Source organism: Labrus mixtus, chromosome 6 (genome assembly GCF_963584025.1).
Source record: "Labrus mixtus chromosome 6, fLabMix1.1, whole genome shotgun sequence".
NCBI classification, from domain to species: Eukaryota; Metazoa; Chordata; class Actinopteri; order Labriformes; family Labridae; genus Labrus; species Labrus mixtus.
The window spans coordinates 11,122,725-11,149,157 of NC_083617.1; the positions used below are offsets into that span (position 1 = coordinate 11,122,725).

The following is a 26,433-nucleotide window of genomic DNA, read 5'->3' on the forward strand; positions in this document are numbered from 1 at the left end:
GTTTTTAAAGCCAATGGATATTACAGTTCAAAGCTAAATGTTGCTCTTTTTTTAGTTTAATTGACAAACGCTCCTGAAGAGAATCACTTTCATTCACTTTATGAAAGATGAATTGGCATTTGACCAAAGATCAGCAAATTGGCAAGCTGACCAAATTGGATAGGTTCCCAGAGGATGATGCCTTGGGCTTGACACATTTTATCTGCATTTGAGCCCAAAGGCGAGGGCCCATGCAGGTTTGGCCAATCATTTACATGGAACAGGTGCAGCATCCATCTGCCACTATTCCCAAGCATTAAAAAACTTCATATGAGTCAGGAAGTGGAAGCTACCAGCATACAGTACTTAATGACCCCTGAGTAATTTTGGGGCTTTGCATTTTTAGAAGAGCATTAGTTCTGCCTAGGCTGGTAGCAGCTAGCTTTATTTAAACAGATTGTATGATTTTCTTCAACTTCCTTTTTGTTGTTGTTGCAAAGATTAAATAAGAAGCTACCACTAGAATTTTAACGAGGGTAAAACAACATATTTAACATGATGTGCAGTAGTTAATCCAGGGGTCATGTTAGTTCATAAAGCCAAGCCTTAGTTGGCAACTACATCATCTAAGATTTATCTTATCAAGCTCTCGTTAAGAGACCAAACATGTGTTTATCTTAGGGCTTTCAAGAAGGGTCCACAGAGAGGAATACATTTGTGTGTGGGTTTATTGTCCAAGGATAAAGTTTACTAAAGTGGACTCATCCGTTGGAGGATCAACTGTAAAAAAAAAAAAAAAAAAAAAAAGCTGTTTTAAATATTTTGGAGCAAATCTCATTTGCAGCATCTCTGTTTTATCTTCAGCATAAAAGGCATGCCCAGAAGACAACCAAGTATGTCGAGCTGATCATTGTTGCAGACAACAGAGAGGTAATGCACCACAAATGCACTGCTACACCAAACAAACAAAAAGACACACGCTGAAACAACAGCAGCCCTTCATGGTTTAGCAGGGAGGGTAAGCTGTAGTAACAGTAAAGCCTGTCCCACTGGAGCTGCAGAATTAGGTCAGTGTGCAACAAGCACTGTGGTCTTGTGGCAGAGGCTAGGTTTTGACGGGAAGTTCTGAATGATTCCCCAGCGGAGCAGACAGGAAACAGGAAAAAGCCGTGTGGATACAGAAGAGTCTCCTGTAGCACTGACAAGCTCATTGGGGGGGGGGGGGGGGGGGGGGGGTGTTTCCTCCTGGCAGTGCTCTGCTAATACCAGCGACCTGAGTGGAAGGAAAGGAAATGGTGGGAAGAATAAGAGATCAGTAGTAGGATGGGAACAAGAGGGTCTGACTTTGCTGCAGTTTGGATCCAAAACTTTACCGGCTGTCAGATCTGCCAATATAGACTCTTCCTGCAGCCATGCCATGTGTCTCTCTAACACTAGGAGGTTTTTCTGTATCCAGATGGTCACAGCTTGACAAGCTGCCGAACACACAGTAAAACATATTGCCTTTCTGGGTGTTCTGTGTTGTTTTATGCTGTTTAGTTCTGGAAAAGACTGCTTACAGTATCATTTAGGTCTTCATGCAACACAGCTACGTGTCAGCGTGCTGCCATCACCATCACTGTTAACATGTCGTTTTCTTTTCAGTTTCAGAAACAGGGGAGGGATGTGGAGAAGGTGAAACAGAGACTGGCAGAGATAGCCAATTATGTGGACAAGGTAAAACATCCTCTCCTCTCAGCGCAGCAGGGATAAATCACTTTTTTAAAATAGAAATATAGCTGGCAGCAGAGATTAATGGGATGACTGTGTGATAAATTAATGTCCTGCTCAAACAGCTGCTTTTAGTCCGTCGCAAACCTCTGCCAGGGTTGAGGATCTATTGCTAGCAGATATATAGGCAGATGGATTTATACAAGAAAAACACGGATGGAGACATGAAGAGCACATGCTGTGATCATGTTAAAAACATGATTCTTGTGCACGGAGAGGTTTTAAAGCTGCCAGGGTTAAAATAAATGTAATGTGTACAGTGAATTGTTGAATTGAAACAGTTATTGTTATTTTAATTTTAGATTTTTTTGTATTATACAGTGTATAACTTCTGTACAGTTTATTTTAATTTACTTAGCTGTTAATACAACTTATTTATTTTTACTTTTTTGTACTCTCTTTTTTTCTTACAATGCTAGTCTATTTTATATATAATTTTAACTTTTTTGTAGAAGCTGACTCAGGGAGAAACGCACAAGAATTCCAATGTACCTGTACTGTCCTGTACCTGTGCAAATGGCAATAAACATCTATTCTATTCTATTCTATGAATTAAGTTAACAAAGGTAAAATGCTATAATATTGCCATACGCATCTGTTCAGTCATTCTTGTTATCTAGGCTCCATTAATCCTTTATATCCTCTTTACTCTCTGCTTATCCACATGCTGCCGTTTAGTTCTACAGGGCCCTGGATATCCGGGTGGCTCTCGTGGGTCTGGAGGTATGGAGTGACTCTGATAAATGTCCCATCACCCAGGATCCCTTCACCACCCTGCACGAGTTCCTGGACTGGAGGAAAGTCAAGCTGCTGCCTCAGAGACCTCATGATAACGCTCAGCTCATAAGGTGGAAATTTAATTAAAAAATGAACACATTAACATACTTATTTGTTCAGACAGATCCTAAAATCACCATTCAAAATCAGTTGTACTTAGCATTTGTGCTCATTTAGATTCAGTCATTGTTCCCTATGCATCTAACTGCCATCATTTCATATATGTTTAGAAAATTGATGTTTATATATCACTCTTACAGTATAATCAACTTGTGTTAAAATCTACATCACATACAGTAGAAAGCCCTGCCCAACATCACTATTACACAATCATTGAAAACCAAACCTTTCACATTGACAATAAACCATGACAAAAAAAAACAACTCTCAGGATATTTTAAATGTGTATTCCCTTTTTAAGCCCGCCTCCCTTTAGGTGAAGAAGTTAAAAAAAGTCACTAACTGCTTCTCTACTTGCTGTCTGATACCTCTTCTTGATACTTGATGGGATTTATATTTTGGAATGCAGATTATGTAGTTGTTTGATGTTAAACTATTGCTTTTTTTTAAACAAAGATCACACAAAACATTTCAAACCTGGCTGAAAAAATGAATTTAAACATCATTGATGCTTTAGCTTAAGTTATAAGTTAAAATCAAGACCAGACCTCCTCTTGTCCTCTCTGCAGTGGGGTCTACTTCCAGGGCACCACCATTGGCATGGCACCAATTATGAGCATGTGCACGGTTGAGCAGTCTGGAGGCATTGTCATGGTGAGTATAAAACCTCCTGGCTTCTCCCACCGTTCCTCCACCCTTCTTCTTCCTCTGTGTAGCTTGATCCTATCAGTGTGGACATTGTTCTGAGTTGAGGGGCTAACACAAATCCAGACGTGATTCACACAGAAAAGGTGTTCAATGTTTTACGGATAGGCCTGGCAGGAAGTCGTGCTTTTAACCTCAGTGATATCTGTGCTGGCACTCCCTCATCATTAACACCATTTTGCACAAAGAAATCTGTAAAAAAAAAAAAAAAAAATCAGAAAGATTTGACTGCAGATACTCACACCTTTGTGAGTTCTTTGAAATGTTCCGGTCATTAAAGCTCCTGAGAGGACTTTTGTTTACAGTTTTTTATTGGTGCGATGTAAATCAATGTTTACAAAAAAACAAATTTAGATTTTTACAACTTGATTCATTGTTTATAACATTTGTATCAAAATGCCCCAAAATGTGCTATGCCCTAATACATTTTTACACATAGTAAATTAGCTGCCTGCCAAATCACTAAGTGGTTATCAGCCCAATGCTATTACACCCTGGCCCAGATGTGCATCCCCCATTAACAGATATGTTTTCTGCTGGCTGTGGCAGTGCTGAGGCTTCTCCAGATGTTTGTCTTCCCCATTATTTACAGATGGCAGATGGTTTGGACTGAGAGTAAAGGGCTGTGTAACCAGTTAGAGGGCGGCCATATGACATGAGCCATTTCTCAAACCAGACACTACCATGTGTGTTAAGGCTCAAATCCTTTATGTGGTCCGCATGTTTTTTGTCTGTTTATATTAAAAAATATTCCATCTTCTTTTATGTTAGCTGACATGAGACTTTATATGTGAATGGTTTGGATTAAACCGGGCCAATGTCTTTTATAAGATTTACTTTTGTGTGAGTTCTTTTCTCACATGGCTGGAAATGATATCAGAAGGACTATCAGAGCATTTCCTGTAACCAACACTATCAATTTCTTACTATCACAGAAGCAGCTCCTAGCTGCTTCAGAGTAATGACTGTGGCTTCCAACAGTTTCATCCATTTCTGCTGACTCTGATATTACCCTTTGTTGTGTGGAAGCAGTCAACCAAAAATGGCACACAGGGAGAGAGAGAGACGCTGATAAACATGACAGAGGAAGAGGGGAGTTTTCCCATCTTTCTTGTAAAAAGGCGGGGAGTATTCCCCCTGACGCTCCTCTGTAATCAGAGAAAATAACTTGGCCTGGCCTCAACTCCAACTTATGACCCCCCCCCCCCCCCCCCCCCCCCCCCCCCCCCCCTTCAATGGAAGCATGTGATTTTCTCCTGTACATGGTGGAGAACATAAGACCACAGTAAGATAAACAATAGCTATGTGGGCAAACTCTTCCTCTGGGATTTCCAGATTTGAGATACTTTACAAAGAGTTTAATACAATTCAGACCCTTGTACAGTTTTTTATTGTTCATTAAGCTGGAACTCGATTCTCCTGGCTGCATGTTGGCAGATATTTGTAATGGGCATTCAGTCTCATAATTTATTGTGTTTCAAGGTGAGTTACTGTAGACTCATTCATGGCTCACAGTTACTCATAACACTTTTCTCTGTGAAACCTGCGGATATGTTAAGTTTATCTTTGAATAAACATAACCACAGTATTAATAATTTACCAGGACGGACATGAAGTGAATGTAGATCTATACTAAAATAAGGAGTGGGGGAAATGACTGCAATGAAAGGAACAGTCCAAGGTTTTGGGGAATTTTTCTTTTCTGGGGGAAAACCATTTAAGGATAATAATAGAACCATATCAGTAAAATATAAAACAAGTAGGCGGTAAACAGCTAGCATAGCTGGGTTCTTAACATAAGCAGATCCACCTCCATCTATAATGCTCTGTAAATTTATTAGCTTGATCATTGTTTTGTCATGGGTTAAGTCCTGGACTAATTTCTTCCTACCTTCTCGTCTCACGACTAGTCAACTGCCACCTGAAAAAAGATAGTCCTTAATTCCCTAAAAGGGAGTCCAGTATTATGTGACGATAGAGTGTATCGTATCGCATCGTATCGTATTGTACATTAATAAGTGGGCTTTAAAAGGGGTTGGTGGGTAAACATGGGTGCATTAGGCTTGCTGTTTTTTCAATATAAAGGTGAGAGATGATGCAAGATCCATAAAATGTATTGATTGCCGAGTGTTTCTCTGTTATGTAACATTAGTAAAAAATATCATTTGTAAAAGCTGAGTCTTGTAGCTGTGCACCTTTAATCACAAGCTGATTCAAACATAATGAGAAAATGATCGTTTCATCACAGCATGATGTAACTGAAGGTGGATAGGATTTGGTCATTCTGTCAGTTACCTTCCAAACTTCCCCGTTCTTTATCGACCTCCTCCCAAACTGTCTATCTACCAAACAAGGGGAAACTGAATCTTCCACCTCTCTCACTCATTCTCCATCGCTCTCTGCCTCGTGAAGGGCAGCTGTCCTGCTTATCAATTCAGTGGCGAGTCATACGGCGCCGGGTTTATGGAGCTTGTTTCCCCTAGCAGCAGGTATGATTGGGTCTGCAGGGGTAATAGAATGGCAGATGAATTCAGGTCTCCATGAGGAGAATGAGTAATAGAAGAGGGATGAGGGGGCATATTGGACGGTTTTGGGAATCTGTTAAAATGTGATTTCAGCGTTATCCTTTTACTCAATTTCGAGGGGTATTTTTTGAGTGACAGTGACATGACTTTTTTTTATTTTGGGATGCTTGCTCAAGTAAATTTGATTAAACTTCACACAAGGTTAAACACTTTATATCTTCTAATGTACTGGGGTCCATTCCAGGATCACTCTGAGAACCCACTGGGTGCAGCCGTGACTTTGGCACACGAGCTTGGACACAATTTTGGCATGAACCACGACACCCCGGAGCGCGGCTGTGGCTGTAGGATGACCGTTGATCGGGGAGGCTGCATCATGACCCCCTCCACAGGGTAAGATAATGATGATCTTTTATACAGAAAAAATGAATGGATGGATAAATGTTGGTTCCAACAGGTTGTGTAGAAAGGTCAAGATGAATGTGTCATGAATGTTGTTGCTGTAATTGAAGTAAAACTAAACTAAATATCATATCATCACTTCATCATTGCCCTGATCATGTCCACTGCATGTTTTCATCATTTCACTGCTATTTATTTGTTAAGATAAAACATTTTAAATAAATGATAAAACACATCTTAATTTGTGAACGTTGGCAGTTAACTCTTAACTGGTAACAAAGCTGGTAAAATCAGTACTTCCCATTGTATTTTGTCTATTGAGCTGCCCATTATCAGTGATTATAACTGGCCTTGGATGCTTCAAAGAATACAAACAGCACCTAACAAAAATGCAGGAGGTACATTATCAACAATTATCACCAGCAAGTCTGCAGAATCAGCAGTAATGACGGTCGGACCGTTACAAGGGTTTCAATTGTAATGGTATAAGCTCGATCATAAGCCCCTTTTAGATTGCTATTCAACAACAGGGCAGGGTACAACTTGTTATTTACGCATTGCATCCGCAAGAGCTTAATATTGGTGTCACAGTGTGTGATGTCAAATTGTGTTAAGGCATTGCAGAAGCACAAGGCCGTCGTGTAAACAAACAGTAGGAGCTTCATATACACACAGCACTCTTGCGTCCTGCTGGCTCCAAAGTTACACATTGCTACCTTCTCGCCTCTGTGACACCTCTGTTGCTACCTCTGATGGCAGAACAGGGACAGAACAACTTCGCCCCCGCCATTCTGCTCCAAACTATATAATTAGAAGACGATATGTACCGTCGACCTAAATATCCTTCCCTTAACTGGCAGCATTTATGAAGCTATAGGGGTGACTACAGGGTTTACTTCTTTTTCTCTATGCTTAGGCTGTTTAAACATCTCATTGTAAAGGTCATAAAGATCATAAAGATTGATTAAGCTCCACTAGTTGCGCAGTTTGAATCATTTTTACATGACTCTCCATTGTTTGCACTTTGGCCTGAGACTAAAGCAGCTGCTCTAGCATTCTGCTCGTGTCGCCTGTGTCGCTGAGATAACAGTGCTGCTGCAAATGATGGACTCTGTGACTGTTAACAAACAGCAAGGAGATAAGGCCAGCACAGAGCGCAATCCCAGATTCCACCCTTGGTCTCTTGCCAGTCTGGTTTGTCTGATGGTGGGACCCACAAGCCACAAATGAATGTGGTCAGGATGAATTTTGAAACACTGTGAAGAAGACAAAAACAAAAGACTAAAGGACATTGTCACATATTGTTACCATTTCAGAGTACAAATAAACTAAGGATCCACTCACACAAACCCACCCACCCCACCATACTAAGCCTAACATGTTAATGGGAATTTGTCCAGTTTTGAGAACACAGGCGGAAAGTTTGCCAGATGTTTAAAACAATTCTGGTTGAGCCAAGAGTAGTGTGCTGTAGCAGTTCATGTTTGGGGCGTGCCATTACATCCTCCAGCCAGTGTTTATGACATGGTGGTGAGGTCTTTTTCCACTTGAAGAGAATCAGTCACCAGGCAAAGTGTGGACGACCCACAACTGTGACTTGGTTAGCGGGAAGCTTGACTGTCTAAGGGTTACGATCAAAAATCTCTGTTCATAAATCTTTTTGCAGACAAGACAAAAACATATGGTCGCCCACATCTTAAACAGTTCTCATCTACTCGGGGAAAAAGCTGACAATTTGCTGTTGGTTTGGACGGCACATGTGCATTACTTTAAACCGTTGTACCCTGTCCCTGATGCATATTTATGAGGAATGAGTTATGAGTTGACAAATGACTCTGCCAGGACTTTTCCAACATATGTGAGTCCAGCTCCCCTTTGCTTTGCATCTAAACGTGATCTAAGGAAGGAGCTGTGACTGCATGGATAAAAGACACAGTTACAAAAGCAAGGAAACAGTAATTTTGTTGAACAAACAGATGGGATTGGGTAAAGAAAAACATTCTATTCAGGACTACTGAGAAGCTTCGAATTTAAGTTTAGAGCAGGAACAGTAGAATCTCCCAAAAAGTCCCTGTGGGTGTTTGATTTTACTTGCCTCCTTTTGTGCCTATCTTTGTCAAACACTGACATTAAAAGTAGATAAAGGCTCCCATATTGCTCAAAGATCAGCAGAGACTCGGATAAAGAAAATTGCGAGTACATGTTCCAAAATGCCACAAATTCTGCCAGAAAATACATGAATAAAATAACTCGAGCACCAGAATTGTCCCAGAAAAACTTGAATGACCTTTTTCTTTACAAATAGAAAAGAGGAAGAAATGTGGGCTGTTAAAAAACTGTGCTTGTTTGTGCAGCCGCTTGCAACACTGAGCTCATCCTGCTGTTCCCATACTCCAACATTTATGTCAGACAAAGAAAGTATAACGCACACGGAGCATTTCTGGATTCATGTGGTGCAGATTTTAAATTTGCACACAGTGTACCAACATGAACACTTTGCTCTGACTCGTCATTGGCCAAAGATATCCAATGATGTCAGGCAGAGAATTTAGAAACATGACTGTTATGATCTAAATGAGTTACAATGACTCACTGTGTTATTAAATTTTTTAATAGGTTTAATGAAGCCCAGACGCTCCTATTCAGCACTCTCTGCTACATAATTATAAGATAAGAAGCATTAGTAGTTGAGAGAGGAGAGGATCAGTGACCTTTCATTCTGAAATTGCTGCTCTGTTTGCTAAGTGAAGTGTGTAGGATAAATCAATAAACAGTGGTACGTTGACATTTTGCAGTGTTGTTTTGATTCACTGACTCCAAGTATCAATGTTGTGCTTTTTAGTTATCCATATTTCACATTCACCGCATTCACCGTTGTTCAGCAAGTGTGCTCTGTATCTTTGTTCTCATTGGAAAAGAATACAACACATAATGGAGTTCATTGATTTTTATGATGTCTGATCAATCAAACAAGTCTTAGAATAAGTTTATCTTACTATCTTCTTATATTGATACTGTGTCCAGAAGTAGAGTAATTAAGCCTCAAAGTTACAATCTAACAGTACATCATCCAGCTCAATAGTTTCCACCGTTCAAAATGCAGTGTTTCCCCTAGGTTTACAGCGTTGGGGGGGGGGGGGGACGCCGACACAAACACTTGGTGTTCATGCGTTACTTTTAAAGGAAAGGTATCCTTGACTTCTTTCCCTGATTTCCGACTATCCACTATCCTATCTCTACAATAAAGGCACAAAAAGCCCCCCAAAGGGCCGCCCCCCCAATATAATGGTAGGGGAAACACTGAAATGTATTTGTTTCAAATACAATTTAGGGTACAGTCACAGAAAAAGTTTGTGTGTAGCTACTTCATTTTTGCAGAACAGGTGTTAATACAGAATTATTTCATTTTAAATGTACAACTTTCGGGGCGCTGGATAGCCAAGCAGTTATGTTGCGCGCCCCATGTATGGAGGCTGTAAATCTCTTTGGCCGTGGGTTTAAATCCGACCTCTGCCCTTTACTGAATGTTTTCGCCTCTCTCCTGCTAAAAATGTGCTGTCTCTTTTCAGCTGTCAAAAGCATGTCCTATAAAATATTCTGTTGGCAAAACCAATAATTGCATTATCTTATCTATAATCTTGAACTCTTCTCCCTCACCACCTTATTAACAACCTGCTTGAATGTTAAAGCAGTGTAGCTCGTTTGACTGTGTATTTGGGTTTCTCTCACTTGCTAATGACGCAAAGGACAGCCTGCATCTAAATGACGTGATTATCAGTGACGCTGCCAGCTGTAATCAGGGCCAGAACGCGCACACACAGGGATCCGTGGAGAGGAGCTTTCTGCCTGGATAGACAGGCATAGCGAGGAAGCAGTGCGTTTATTTGTGTTTATCTCCCTCAGTGGTAGAGCAGAAAGAGAAACAAATAAAAGAGATAGAGGTGAGAGTGAGAGACAAGCAGGAGAAAGATTACAGTGAATGAATTATTCGGCTACACGTGGACTTCTATGACAAGCATGTGAGCCATGAAGACCGGCCAAGAGAGATTTGTGTCGTGACAATGAGCAGAAATATGAGGGACAGAGGAGAAGAACAGAGGTTTGCGAGGACATTTTGAAGTGGGGATTTCTATCAGAAGTTGAGCTAATGCTTGCTCATATGTAGGTGGGGAAAAAGCGCAGTGAAATAACTTTCAAAGTGCTTTCCTGTGTCTGTGTGATACTGGGTGGAGAGATGATGCCCAGCGGGTAGCTTTGGCTGGACTTTTAAGGCCAAGAGGTCAACGCAATGCGAGGTAGCATGTGAGTCTTGTTATTTTCTTGTCAAAATGACAGAGTGTAAGTAAGGTGAAAGGTGCAAAAATGTCATTATCTAAAGATATTCTGCAGAGGAAAGGAGCGAGGAAAGCTAGTTTGCTTGCCCCTGGGTAAATGTTTGCAGAAAATGTTTTTCTGCCAGTATTAAAGCTCTGCATTTCCACAAAGGTCAGACGTGTCTCTCCTGCTTAGCTTGAACTAAATGCATGTCAGTCTGCAGTGCAGCTCAGACTCAGAGAGAGACACCTATGGGAGATCCTTTTATAGTCAACATGTGACCAATGTCTCCGTTGTCTGCAGACCCATCTCCCTCTCCCTTCAGACTTATATTTCCTCCTCTGATCTCACTTCCCTCACATGCTGAGATGATCAAACTGACAGGAATCATTTGCACTGCCTGCACATATGGCTGTAGATCCAGGAAAAGCATCTTTGTACACGAGATACTGTATCCCAGCATCTCAGTACATTGTAACAGCTCAGGTTAAAGGTACAAGATCATCTTGCAAGATGCAAAATGTTGCCTATTTTCTCTCAGCTTTAATAGGTTTGTGTTTTAATTTGTATTTCAGTGATTTGACTTTTGAGATCAAATGAACTTTTCACTATGAGTTTTATTTAACCTGTTAACATAGCTTTTTATGTCTCCAGTTGCTCTTAAGGAGGCTCTACTATTTTTATTAAAGATACTTTGCATTAGACAGATGTTGAATGAAACACTGGCATTCATGGGACAGGGAGCGTGTGAGAAAGATGCTATCTAGTTGCATAATGGGAAATATAGGACTGTGTTTTCTGAACCTCCTTTGCTTTGATTCTAACCATTCTTTCTTGATCTGTCTCTTCTGAATATGCCAGACTTTCCCTTAAAATGCAAAGCTTCACCAGTTCACCATTACATCATATAGTATTAAAGCTAATGTCCACATCATAAGTGGGTCTGTCTGCCAACTAGGAGTACGGAGGATAAAAACTCATTGAAGTAGATGACTGTGTGTGCTCATATGTAGCTGTATATACATTGTCATTGTCAGCAGTAAATGAAGCAAGCTTTATGCTTTCTTTGATGCTTTATTCTTTGAAAGCTTTGTTGGTCTCACTGACCCTGAACATGTCTGAACAGATGGTATGTTCTGACAGGAGGTGATCTGAGTCACTGGTGTATAGTAGCAGGAATGCTCACTATGAGTTTTAACATTGTTGTTAATGTTTTTTTCTTGGACTTTAAAGCTGTTCAATGACAAAGATATTGACCTTCTCTCTTAAATGTGAAAACAGTGAGATGGCATGTTCCCACAGAGACAGTAAGATGTTGGTCACTGGTAAATAGTAGAGCATGTTTACAGTTTACTGTAAATTTCTATACGCTCTGTTGCTTTATTTAAAGTTTTTTTAATGCATTTCGTAAAATACTTTTCAACGCCTATGACATATTACTTCCATTTAATGGTAAATCAAGAAGTGCAGTCATCATCCTGAACATATAGGCGTCTCTGAGTCACAGATGGTTGAACCCAGTGAAGCTTGTTTTGATGGAGATTTCCCTCTACAGTTAAACACATAAATAGACATGAAAAGTATTCAGGGGTAAACACATTTCAACGTAATTGAATTTAAATAAAATGAATAATGAAAGATGATCGGATGATTAATTAACAACAAACTAACTAATCATATTTTTCTAACTGCATGGCTCTGCCAAGGTAGGCCCACCTCAGGAAACCACACCTGGAGATGGTGCAGAACTTTTTGCTTATATTATCCAGGGAAACCTGCACTCTCTGCTCGGCTAATTTCCTGGATAGCAGAGCAGCTGTGTGGTCTCAGCTGTGATAATACACAGCTTCAGTGTGGGTCTGTTACAGTGGAGATCTTTAAATTCGAGCATTATTAAAAGTTTTTTTTTTTCCCCTCTTGTTTTGAAAAGGGTTGTTGTCTAAGCCTTCCAATTTCTTTTGAGGTTAGAGTTAAGGTTAAAAAACACAAACATTAAAGACCCTCAAAAATAGATTTTCTTAATCAGACTTGTACTCGAAACAATTTCCTGCTGAGCATAGGTTCATTTTTTCCCATAACTGTTTTTCTGTATTTTTGTATTAGCTGATCTCAGTCACCCAGGTCATGGTAAATCGAAGCTAATCTCTCCTCAGTGGCCTGCAGAATGTTAAACTCAGTAACTCAGTTGGGATAGACCCACATCCACAAAGTTCTAAAGAAGTATCCTAGCCTTTTTTTGTAGGATTGAGGCCTAGTCCACACGAAGGCAGGTATTTTTGAAAACAGGTTTTCTTCCTCCCTTTCAAAAAATGATCCCTTCCACACACACTCAGTTCTCACAAACATCTTCGTCCACATGAAACCGCAAAAGACGTCCTCTGTCATTGAGATATTGCTTCTGGTAACACCCTTAATAACTGAAGATTATTTCCCCATCTTTATCTTACTTTCCCCCCCTTATACACTATTTAATGTTCGGGAGGAAAAAAAAAAGATTTTAAACCACTTTTAAAGGTTGTGAAAAATTCTGTACGTAATGATATGTAACAGTGCTGTAAAGTTGACGAATAATTCATGTCCAGTTGCATTGCTCCTTGCGCTTGAACATTTCCCAGGCTTGCACAGTCAGCCTATGCATCATTAACCAGGTGAAGGGAAATGTAATAATGTCTTTTCCTGTTTATATGAATTAAATTCCAATGCAGAGAAGAAAAACATATAACATATTCTGTCCTGATTTTTGAGCATCCACCTCCTGGCAGTAAACTCATTTTGTGTGTCTGCTCGTCATGTTAATTCTCTCTCAGGCAGCCTATGACAGAAATCAAATATTCTTGCCGCATCTCTGGATACACACGTTGCCTGACATTGCATCTGTTACCAAGATGAAGTGGACACCTGTTACCTGGAGGGGATGTCAGCTGCAAATTAGAGGCTACGGCTCAATTATCAAAGCTCCCCTTCATACACAATCACTGGCCACTTTGGACATCGGTTAAGGGTGTATCATTATAAACGACCTCTTGGTTCCCGTTATGACTGCTTGAGGCGCCCTCCTCTTTAAATAGTTGAGCATAAAAGATGACAGAGCACGTCTTAATCTCTCACTTGTGGAGAGCTGCATTTAATTGGCTTGAAAGGTCATTTTATTGATTAAAATTCCAAAAGTGATATTGCAATCCTTTTTTCTTTTATTCAGGGTCACTTAACTTTAACAGTTTAGATCATTTTTTATTGAACATCCTCAAACCAGTGGGAGAGGTGTATGATATATCAGTGGTCATTGTGGAAACATGCCTGGAAAACTGAGCTATGACCGTATGATGTTTTTTTATCTCATGGGACGTTCAGTTTTTTAGAATGAAATCTGCCTGCAGAAAGTGACGCTCTTCCTTCAAAGATATGCAGTTATCACAGACCTTTAATCATGTTGTTTCCAACATACATACTGTATTTACACTGGGTCTGGATCTCATTCCCTACATGTGGCTCTAATTTGATCCAAATAAAAAGGTTTTCCTCTGTGAAGAAATCTCCAACCAACAGACATCCCAACTTTCACCATGAATGTATGTTTAAAGAAACCAGACTCTGTTTACCCCGCTTGCAGATCCCCCATCATGGGCTGTGTTTTGTTATCAGTGGCAGCCTATTTTGTTTCCCAAGGGCACGGCCTTCTCCTTGCCATAATTTGATCTGCATAGTCAGCCAACCTTGATTCTGTGCATGGGTCTCCACACTCTGGGCAGCGTAGAGGTCTGACTCTTTGTGATGTGGTAGTAAAAAGTACACTAACAAGTGGCCTATGGGTTTAGACAAGGGCAAACAGAGACAGGTAGATTTGCTTTTGGGCAGTGAGGGATGAAAGCAGCCCACACTCAAAGGTGAACCGAGTGAAGTGGACACAGTGGTTTCCCCCTAGGATGTCCGTTAGCAGTGGATGTGTTTGTGTTGCTGGGAAATCTGTGTTCTCTGATTTCTGTTTTCTTTCCCATTGAATGCCTCCACCGTTATGTCCCCTCGGAGGAGTGAAATATCCATGCAGTTGCAGCATCCAAATGCCCCTTAGGCAAAGGCAAAACATCCCCCCATATATACGCACACACACACACACACACACACACACACACACACACACACACACACACACACACACACACACCTCTGTCCATTGCCAGGCTTCACAGATATATTCTGTGTACTGTTGGATTTTCACAAATGTGCTCTTTCAAGCAGCAAGCTTTGCAGGCAGTCTCCACGCCCTGCTGCGTTTGAAGACCCCAGTCAGTCTATCGCCGCATAAGTACGTGTGTGACATGTTTCTGTCTGAAGTCAAGCTTTTCAAGCATCAAGTGCCAGCTGCCTCTCTCTCTGCCATGTCCGCCAATCCTTTCTGCTAGCCATTGCTCCCTGCCTGCCACCCTACATCCTCCATGTCCTCTCTTTGAAGCCAGACGATAAATCCCTCTATGACTGTGTGAGCTGTGAGAGCCTCATTTTACACCCCAAAGCCTGCTTTTCTGTGTCAGGCCTTTTGTAAAGGCTGTTCTTGTGTGTTAGCTGGCAGGAAGCAGGAGGAGAAGACTTGGTTATGTTACTATCAAACACTGTGGTGTGGAAGTTTTGGCCTGTGGTGTGTTTTTGAATGTAGAAATGTTTAAATGGGGTTGGGGATGGCAGACTGACTTTAAATTGTGTTAAGACTTTTATTTTAAGCTTTTTGTTTGTCATGTATCATTTGTAACTTGTAATGTAGTTCATTCATTTATTTCATCAATAGATGCTAAATACATAATCTTAAACTGTCTTGTTCTGAATAATATCATCTTCATAACTCCTAATAATCTACAGTTATTTATACATTATGAGACAGCCGACTACTGGACTTAACACTTTAAGACCTCTGCCCTGTTACATAGGAGGAAGAGACACAGAGATTCATCTTGTGTCTGTTTTTGGCCACCTTGGGGACTGTGCCCTCTTCTAACCCGGCCCCTTTTGTCAACAATCCTCCTGTCTTAACCAACATACCTGATTATACGCTTAAATTGTCCTTTTCTATTCAAGACTTGCCGCTTGAAACTAAAGCTGCCAGAGAAAATGTTTCTGTGGGTATTTGATTGCCCAGTTGTGTATTGACCAGAATTGAAAACCTGTTGAGCTCATACGGTGTCTGTAGACCATTAAATTTGTGTGAAAGGGCCTTTTCAATGAGCAGATTGAACAAAGCTTCCAGTGAACACTCTGTCTGTGTCCTGGCTCAGCACAACGATTGAATCCACTTTCCTCCAGATCATTCTGGTTCTCCGAACAATGATGGCTCACATGAAACAGGATTTTTTTTTTCTTTCTTTCTAGGTCTCAGACGAATTTTGAATATGAAGTCTTTATTCCTACATTTCAGTCATTCTTGTCCTTCCATTCCTCTTTTAGGTATCCATTCCCGACTGTGTTCAGTACATGCAGTAAGAAGGACCTTGCTGCTAGCCTGGAGAAAGGTGTGGGCATGTGTTTGTACAACATGCCAGAGGTTAAGGTGCTCTATGGGGGCCAGAAGTGCGGCAATGGTTACGTGGAGGAGGGAGAAGAGTGTGACTGCGGAGAGCTAGAGGTAAGGTCCAGAGAAAACCCCTCAAACTCAATTTGAGTTGAATGAATCAGAACTGAGCAGACCTTTATATCTGTGAGAATGTGAAATAGTGCACAGAAGAACAAATGTATTTGCTCCATAAAGGCAAATCAAAGAAGAAAAGTTTGTCAGAAAATCCATGTTTATTTTTGGCGAAACACGATTCAACAAAGGGTAGTAAATACACAGTTGTATAGTTCTTCCATGAAAATGTCCAAAACACAGGCTTTATATTTCTTTAGAGCCCATTAAGACTCAATATGTTGATACTCAAAAGTCAAAAAATATACTAGGTTTAAATTATCAAGGGGAAAAAAGCACCAAGTGTGCACTTTTCTAACTTGATGCTGCCTTTACAAAACCCATTGTCCAAATAAAATGATGGTAACTGTCCTTGAGGCAATCATCCAGAACCACAGAGGGTCTCCACGGGTCATCAGACCCCCCCCAACAAGTCACAACAAACTTCAAGTTAAAATTTCCCTTGACACTGATGTTGTTATTTGGGCTCAAAAGTTTCAAAAGCCGCTGTGCAAAACATTGCTCAACAATCCACCGGAGGCCTCCCATGTAAGAGTTTTATTTACATCACACCTCGTGTCCCACATGTGCTGAACAGCGCTCTGACAGGCTGCTACGGTGATTTCATATCCTTGTTGAAGGCCCATTCATCAAACCACTGTCCAACTGTGTGACAAAGGAAACAAACAAAAGACCAATCGAGCCCAAGCTGAAATAAGCTTTTTTCTGGCTCTGCCACCCAAACACTGGGGCAGGCTCTGATCTATGTTTGCACACACGCACACACACGCACACACATACACATGCACACACACACACCCACATGCAGCAGGGCTCTTTGGGATGTGAAGTGGGAATTTCATGTGGAAAGCATGTATTGAACGCTTGCAGCCAGGGCAGGCGGTCGTCTCACGAAGCCTTATACTCAAGATTTGATTACGAATGTATCATTCACTATTTCTCAAGGTTGATGTGTTCCCTACATTATATATGTAGGAGAAAATAAAGTACAATGCCCCTCATCAATCTTCATATTGCTTGTTTTTCAAACCAACATCTGAAACCCATAAATCAACTATTTTTGATGATATAATTAATGATGATGTTGAAATCGAAGAATACTTGGAGTTTTTTTTATCCCTTTGTGTCCAACCATCCCCCTCCTGTGATCATGGTTTCTAATAATCACCTATAGGGATTTTTTTTTTAAGTTTGCACCAACTCTCACAAGAAGAACTGATTAGAATTGTCCTGTCAAATTAAACTAAACTTGTATGCTACTGTAGTTGTGACCCCCCAAAACATGAAGTAGGATAAAGGATGGATTGATTACATTTTATACACAAACATTAAACTACACTAAGACATCAAAATGTGTTTAAAGAAAAAAACATTCTGTGGGTTGCTGGTAGCCGCACAGTTAATGTGCATGTAAAGAGGCTTAAGTCCCTGGAGTGGACGACCCGGGGTCCGAATCCGACCTGTGGCTACTTTCCCGCATGTTGTTCCTGAATCTCTCTCTCCCTGGTTTCTAACTCTATCCACTGTCCTATCTCTAAAATAAAGGTGTAAAAAGCACCAAAATAAATGTCAAAATATATATACTGTATTTCTGGACACTACTTCGGGCCTTAACTTTTGGATTCTGAAGAAGCTATTCTGACCATAGATCATAGTTCTTCTGTATTACCATTAAAGATTAAAGATGTTTGTGAAGCATCTGGGTATTTGATTTTTTTACGTCATGACTGCTGGATCTGTGATTGATCTGAATCAACTTTATGAACCAATTATATGAAAACATACAATTAATTTGACTGTTTTACGTTTTTCTCAATAAACTTACAGACTGATAGATAAATAGTAAAACAAGAATAACAGCGCTTAACAAAGCACAATTAAATACAATTTATATTCCTATATCACTACTCAAAAGATTACCTTATGGGGATTTACAACAACAGAAAAGTCATCCTCCACCCATATAATGGTTGATGGAGAGAATTGAAACAAATACAAGGCAGTTATTCTAGTTGCTCCAACATTAAATAATTTATGAAAAGCACTTCTTTGTACAATGATGATATTAAAATTGAATTAATTGACTTGTCGCAGCTCATCTGAGTCTCTAGGCCAACTGAATTTTACAACTTGTATTTATTTCCAGCGAGTAAATCATAACACTCACAGAGTTGATATTCTACTGAGATTAAATGTATACGACTGTCGTATGAGTTTAACTAGGAGACGTAATGCCATCACGAGGTTCATTTCTCTGGAATATCTTCACTCTGTAGAACTGCACACACAATCATGATTCAGCAAAAATCAGCTACAGCTGTGACTTTATTTACTGCCAGAGATGTTTGTCATTTTAACCAAAGGAAGTAGAAGTTATCCCTGGCTAAAATCGTCATAACATTTTCTCAAAAAGCGAAGAGAGACAAAAGGACCAATAAGACAGGAAATGTTTGATGTGAGATTTGATAGCAGCTGAGTCCAACAGATGTTTATATTCTGCTAACCTAGAACCAGATCCAAAATGGAGCTCCCTACCTGCTTTTGAGCCTTTTTTTCTGCTAAGACCTCAATGACTCAACCATATATTTGATTATATAGTTAGGGGATTTTATGATTTTTTTGCCCCATCGTTAAGAGAGAATACTGTAGGTGGTATTTAAGCGGAGTCATTGTGTTTGACCACCAACAAGCACGCCCTTCAACAACCTCCATAATGTCACCACAAATGGTCTGCTTGTTTTATCTGCCAGCCCACTTAGGCCGAGAGATTAAAGCAACCTTTTCTCTCCTCTCTAAACAATTTGTCAGGGCCAAGAGGTAAACAGTCAGACTCATGAAATCCAAACCACACATCGACTGAAAATTAGACATCGGACAATTGGGCTGCCTTCCGTTCCCAGCCTTCATCCCAAATCGTCATGCAACAGCCACGTCGAGAGAAGATAAATGCTGCTGGGAGTTGTTTTCTGCTCAAAAGTGCGATGCGAGACACTACTTGGAAAACAACACTGATGTGCTTTGGCATGAAATGAAAGATAAACATCAGAACTCCTCCCTCAAGTCCTTTAAAGCATCACCCCCCCCCCACCCCATCTGCTCCTTATGTATCCTCTCTCTCTTTTTTTCCGTTTCCTCAGGCAGACAGCTGATATTGTCATTGTGGTGAAGTGGCTGTAATCTTCACCTCTTAAGGGGTTTCAAATCCCACTCCTTCCTTGCTCAACCATACTGTAGTAGTCAAGTCTGCCACTCCACATACATCACATTTTTAACAAAACACACTCTCAACTGCTCCATCTGATTTCTATCTTTTGCTCATCTTTTGCTCATCTTTTTTTCACTTTCACATGGGTCATCGCATTAAACACACCCCTCCTCAAAAAGGTCTAGTGAAAATCCCCAAATCAAGACCATGTGAGCTTTGCTTCATATGTCTCCACTCAAAGGTCTCCAGGTCAGGTTGAGCAACTCAGGAATCCCCGGACAGGAAGTGCAACCCCTCTGACCTGGAAGTCTTGATCTGACAGAGACCAGCTGACAGGGGAACTACAGAGCAGCACTGATCAAGTTCACATGGTTTTAACCAGTTTGTTTCCTTTCTCTGTTTTTCCAGGAATGTATGAATCCATGCTGCAACGCCACCACATGCACGCTTAAGGGAGACGCAGTGTGCGCACACGGACAGTGCTGTGAAGACTGCCAGGTACAACTTTTTCTCAAGTAGCTCTTCTTCCATCACATGCATTCTCCTTCCATTTAGAACCCTCCTTTCCTCATTTAAGTCCAGTTTTTTCACTCTCAAGATTCTGAAATGCTGTTTTCTTTGGTCCCCTGAACATTACACAAAGTTTCACCCTGCAGAGATTTTCATCTTTCATTTCCAACTCAAGTACAAGACCCCAAACTTTCTGAAACTCTGTTAATTTTCTCTGGAAGGTTATTAAGAGTTTCACAATAGTTTGGTCTCATATTTAATTTAGCACCTCAATAGGCTGGTTTCAACTGAGGGCATGTATTCAAGTTAGATAACATCACTTTTACTAAGTTCTAAGTGTTTTTTTTGCTTTGACATGGAGATCTAACTTCTAGCTATCTCTCATCTGTGCCCTCTCTTTGAAAAGGGAGATGTATTAAAGATTATTTATGTACCTTATTGTGTCCTTGTACCTATTATACTGGCAAAAGAGACCTTTGCTCTACTTCACAGAAAGTATATTTTATATCAAGGCATGAGACATCATGAGACACAGGACTGTACTTATTCTAGTTGGAGATTAAGTTCCCAAGTGTCTTTATCTATGTGATAAAGAATCAACCTCAATGTTTAGGTCTCTAAAATATGTTTTGAGTGTTTGTTTTTATCAAAGGATGCAGCACTGACAAGAAGGGGCAATCAGCATGCATGCTCAAGGACGTCATTAGTTCAGTTACCTACAATATCAAGTGTAGAGTCCAAAGCTGCAGCATCCTGTAGACAACTAAAAACACTTTTAATGCTTGATGTTATTTTCACCATTCTTGCACAGTATCTCGTACAGTATCTCATATTTGAGGTTGATGATGTCTGCCAGTCAGTCCACCTCTTTAGTCTGGTCAAGACTTCTTCTTGGATTACATTTCTGTACTGACGTTCATGTGTCCTAGAGGATAAATCCTTCAGACTTTGGAGATCCTCCGGTTATTCTCATAGCACCACCACCACAGATGAGGATGGTATCTGTGGTCTGAACAGACATTGTGTAGTCTGTCTCCAACAGTGCTGTCACTCTTCCCACACCAAGTGCCTACTACGGCACAAGCATTTTTGTCCAGTTGGTAACAGCCTTTTCATGTTCGTATCAAGACCTAATAGGGAGTCAGAAGGCCAAACAGATGGATGAAGTCAGTCATGTTGCAGATTCCATGTCTGAAAGGTCTTACTGACTGAGGCCGTTTGTGTTAACAGCTGAAACCTGCTGGCACCCTCTGTCGAGAGTCCAGTAACTCCTGTGACCTGCCAGAATTCTGCACCGGTGCCAACCCTCACTGCCCAGCCAACGTTTATCTGCATGATGGGCATGCCTGCCACAACGTTGAAGGATACTGCTACAACGGCATCTGCCAGACTCACGAACAACAATGCATCACCCTGTGGGGACCTGGTAAATCAATAGCTACTTATAACTTGGACTGTGTAGCAAATATTCACTTTTACAAGAGAATGCTTCATATTGGTGTTTTTATTTAAATTCCTTGTAAATGTTTGTGTGCAGGAGCCAAGCCTGCCCCTGGGATATGCTTTCAGAGAGTCAACTCAGCAGGGGATCCTTATGGGAATTGTGGGAAGGACTCCAAAGGCTCCTTTGCCAAATGTGACGCGAGGTAAGACTGCAGCTGCAGCGGTGAAGCGTTAGAGGTACAGTGAATTCTCAGTGCAAAACGCAGCTGATTAGCTTAAGCGGTGTCATTAGCAATCATCATTACCTTGTGGAATCTGACAAGTGATTTTCAAACAAATGTTGAGCAGGGTGAAAAATGTAATTCGAGAAAGATAGCAGCTAATTACATTTAGAGGAAGTCTTCACGTGTCATTTCATGCTGTTCTTGTTGGCTAATTGTTCTGAAGATCTTCTCCCTTTGGGTGAATTCTGTAATCAAGCTCTTTGTTAATTGATGTAATTGCTCTAATGGCCGCAGGACTGAAGCATTTGGCTCTCTAGCAGTCTTTCATCTTTGGGTACAGTTACTTATCTCTGTCTGTTACTGACAGGCGTATTTAATTAAGTGTCTTACTATGTGTGTTTTAATTTTCACGTGCATGCATGCTTGTTTCTGTTTGTGTGCAGGGACGCACAGTGTGGCAAAATTCAATGCCAAGGAGGCGCCAACCGACCAGTGATTGGAACAAATGCTGTTTCCATTGAAACCAACATCCCGCTTCAAGAAGGAGGGCGTATTCTCTGTCGAGGAACACATGTTTACCTGGGTGATGACATGCCGGATCCTGGGCTGGTCCTGGCTGGTACAAAGTGTGGAGACGGGATGGTGAGTGATTCCTTCAATATTTATCTGTGAAGTGACAAGAGAGTGCTTGGTTGTTCATACTTCTTCATCAGTGGCAAAAACAATGCTGATGACGGGGCGCCGTGGCAAAGTTAGTTCATGCGCCCCACGCGAAGAGGCTACAGTCCTCAGAGCAGGCAGCCTGGGTGAACCACGGGCTCCTTTGCCGCATGTTATTCCTCTTTCACTCTCCCTGATTTACAACTCAATCCACCGTCCCGTCTCTCCATAAAGGCTTGAAAAGCTCAAAAAGAAATCATGAAAAAGGAAAACAGTGTTGATGACATTACTGATATAAAGGAGGTTTTCAACCAGGCTCAGGAGCAGCAATAATAAAACAATAGTGCCTGAGGAGATTTAAACTAGTTATGAAAGGGTAAAAAAATAATCACTATTAAAGTCTCTTTTAAGACCTACAAAAGCAAACGAGGCCATCAGCAACAACTGTGACTATTTCCTGAATGTAATTTACAATGCTGCAGTGAGTTAGGTGTTATCTGAGATGATTTACAGCATGCCCAAGAAACAGCTTTTTTTTCAGTTTTCAACAGCAAGCATCCACAATTAGTCATACATTTGTTAACAGAAGGTAGGATGAGTTATGTTGACAGAAAATACTACATACCCATGTACAGGATAGAAACAGAAAAGAGATTAGATGTACAGATTTGTCCAAAGAAGGGGATACACTTTATAAAAACGGAACATCCCTCTCAGGGGTTTATTCAGAGTGAATGTAGACAGAACAGACATGTACTGTCTGTCCACTGGCCTCTGTACTCCCCCCATATGATATCAGGTGAAATCTGTCGATGTGTATTCACTGTATTATGAATAACAGTACGCTATTTATATTAGGTTTGGTTGAATATCAAGTTAATTGTGCTTTATTCTTTAAGTTGTTTTAGTGTTTGCTCACAAACGGCTCATCTTGCTTCACATATGACACTCTCACACACCTGCACCTCGTCTCGCTTCTCTCTCAATAAACAGCACAGCGGTATGTCTCGCCCCGGTGCTCAGCATGTGTGTGTGTCTGCTTCTTTGACGATCTTCTTCAGCAAAATATTTTATGAAGTTTCCCAAGAAATACACCACAGGTGAGCCTAGAGAAGGGAGGCATGTTATTGACGATATAACAAAACTAAGTAGCAAATAGATTGAAGAATATCATTTGCAGCACTTATGATTGAAACATTTGCATCAGAAGGTTCATATTTAAAATGAGCACCATAAGCATTGCATCTAAGGAGGCACTTAAAAAGAGTACAACTCTTTCTCGATATCTGAGTACCTAGCAATTTGTAGCTATTTTAAAAACGAAAAATGGAAATGCATTAAGGAGCCTAGAGCTTTGACTCTGGCTAAAAAAATGGTCATGTGTGTGAAAGCCCAGTTGTGCTAGAAAATGACTGTTTTATGTGCTATTCAACAATTTCACACATTAAATGTGTTTGTAGTTCTGTTATGTATTGTAAATGCTAGCAGTAACAGCAAACATTTTCAGGCACTTTATCTTGTTGCACTCAGCTGTTCATGTGAAAAGTGGAAGACATGTTGGCGCTCTGAAGAAGCATACAGGCAGGTATAGAGTGTAGAACCAAACTGTTGGGTCTTACAGTCCTTCAAGTCTTCGAAGGCTCTCTGACTTACCTCCGGAGACTTGCCCTTGGTGCTAAAAGGCCCTTCAGCTCTGTGTACAAACTAGCCGTCTGCCATGTCAGCTTTTTCTCCTGGCTGTTTGCTCTACAGAGCTCGATTTAGCTCCGCTCATTAGGTGGAAATTAGGATGGCCTGAAGGTGGGTCTTTGTCATTGGCCTTTGTTTTTTTTTTTTTTTTTAATTCTCAAAAAAGTTTTTCTATTTCCCATGCAAATTAAGGTATTACGTTTGCGGCACATGGTCAGCATTAAAAGTAACCATTTGAGGAAGATGAGAGAACAAAGCTGCTTTACCTGATGCAGGCCTGATCTTCTACATAAAAGCCACAAAAGCTGCCTTTTTGTTTTTGTAGTCAATTAAGTCAAGTTCATTTCTGGAGCACTTTTAAAACAGCAAAGGTTGACCATAGGGCTTTACAGAGAAAAACGATCAAACACAATAAAAAAGGACACACTGAATATTTTTGCAACCAGTAATTGTATAATTTATTACCAGGTTCATTTCAGCATCTTTTGCACATTTAGTCTTGTACATATTAGTCTTTGTAATACTTTTGTTCATGGAGGGCACAGTTTACTGAAGTCATATTCATTGTATGTGTGGCCAAGAATAAAGCTGATTCTGATTCTGATACACAGCATAAAGAGCCTTTGGCATTGTTCACCTTATGACCTGTATTCAGGGTTGTGGTATTTGTGGGTCAGCCTGGTTTACATGCCCACCACACAGCACCTCTGGGATTCACAAATGTGTTTCTATCTTTAAAATGATACGCTCCTTTAACAGTTTTAATCTAGTTCTATTTTACTTCAACACTTGTTTATTTTTCATTTGTTCGTATTAATCCTCATTGGCCTTTGAGTTCTTAACCTCTAAAATAATTCTTAATGATTCACTCCTGTTATAGGTGTGCCTGAATCGGCAGTGCCAGAATGTCAGCGTGTTTGGTGTGCATGAGTGCTCTGGGAAGTGCAGTGGACGTGGGGTGAGTACTAAGTACCTACAAGCTCAATATGTACTTGTAAATTATGCACCGCAGCCTTTGAAACAGTGAAACCGCCCTGTAAGAAGTCAGTATTTATCCATTTTTTAGTATTTCAACAGCGTAAAGACTCTCTCTCTATAATTGCAGATAATAGAAGAGAAACAGGACAGCCTTTTAGTTTCAACAGCTGGTACTACTCTTTATGATCCTCTTCATTGTCCCACTGAGGATAAATCAATCCAATCTGTGAGCATCATTTACGGTGTACCTATACTCATCTGTATAGCATGAGTCCTCCTCTGACTGTACAGTGAGAAAAATACAGTTCAACACTGCAGGAAGAGACAACAGCAGACGTTCTGCTGCATTAAAAAGGAAATGATCACCTTTCTCTCTCAGAAGTTCGTATCAATTATTCATCAGAGGGGTTTTTCTATGTTTTATTTACCTTGTTGTGAAGTTGTTAGATTCAAACACTCACCTGGGGCTCGATAACCTTACAGTTACCTCTGGAAGTCATTGCTAATTTACCTTGAGAAATCAAATCTGTAATTCTAAAGCTGTTTCAATTCTAAAAATCCTTGAATCACAAATCACACAAAAAATCAACAACAAAAAAGTTTGCAAACTAATAAAAGTCAAGAGAAATGATTTTGTACTAAGAGCTTGAGATGCATCTTCCCTCCTGCAGAAACATCGTCTCAATCAATTTCTGCCATTTTCTCAGACACTTCACATAGAACAATACCTGACGGGAAAAATAGTAAATCTCTGAATTAACTGCAGGACAATGTTGTCTGCCTAAGAGTCCAGTCACTTTATCTTTAAAGCCATATATTGACTTTATTAAGTTTATTTGGTATGAAGCAGTCAAGAATCCCCTTTAAGGATTTATATAAAATAATCTTCTAGATTTCTTCAAGGGGTCAATGTGTAAAATGTGATCTTTCCTGATTATCTAACACACTGACTTCAGAAAGAAACGGAAGGTTGAGCTTGATTATTGTGTTTGCATCAAATGCAGAATTCAGTCAATGATTGGGGTTCAATCTTCAACTCGTTTCCCACTCACATTTCACACTTTTGTGTTCTACATAAGAGAGTCAGATAATCTTACCCAGTCCTTGTGACAAAATCAGTAGTGTGTTTTCTTCGGTAACCTTTTACACACAAACAAAACCTCCCCAATCATACCTCCCTCTAAGCCCAAAAGCACCTCTTAACCCCCGTTACCCGGTGCAAAGGAGTGTCCGTGGCCTGGGGACAGAGAAGGCACTTGACTGTACGCCTGTGCTAAATGTAAATCCCCCACAGCTGCTCCACTCCCTCTGTATCTCCCTCCATCCTCCTCCTCCCTCTAACTGACAGCTGGACTGAGTTTACATCACCAGGGAATCCTCCTGGATCAAACTTCTGCACTGGAAACCTAAGGCTTTACGGGATGGACTCTGAGATACACATGTTTTATCTATTACAACTCA

The 26,433-nt window shown here is 40.5% G+C and overlaps 1 protein-coding gene across 1 annotated transcript in view; it reads left to right on the forward strand.

The window, feature by feature from the left end:
- The window catches only part of adam12b (ADAM metallopeptidase domain 12b), a 76,118-nt gene that overhangs the window by 38,144 nt on the left and 11,541 nt on the right, over positions 1 to 26,433 (forward strand). The window contains exons 7-17 of the mRNA XM_061039955.1: positions 844 to 909; positions 1,624 to 1,695; positions 2,428 to 2,597; positions 3,216 to 3,300; positions 6,121 to 6,269; positions 16,026 to 16,203; positions 19,877 to 19,966; positions 21,209 to 21,404; positions 21,516 to 21,624; positions 22,089 to 22,287; positions 24,875 to 24,952. Of these exons, the coding sequence (XP_060895938.1) occupies positions 844 to 909; positions 1,624 to 1,695; positions 2,428 to 2,597; positions 3,216 to 3,300; positions 6,121 to 6,269; positions 16,026 to 16,203; positions 19,877 to 19,966; positions 21,209 to 21,404; positions 21,516 to 21,624; positions 22,089 to 22,287; positions 24,875 to 24,952 (1,392 nt within the window). The remainder of the gene's footprint in view (positions 1 to 843; positions 910 to 1,623; positions 1,696 to 2,427; positions 2,598 to 3,215; positions 3,301 to 6,120; positions 6,270 to 16,025; positions 16,204 to 19,876; positions 19,967 to 21,208; positions 21,405 to 21,515; positions 21,625 to 22,088; positions 22,288 to 24,874; positions 24,953 to 26,433) is intronic.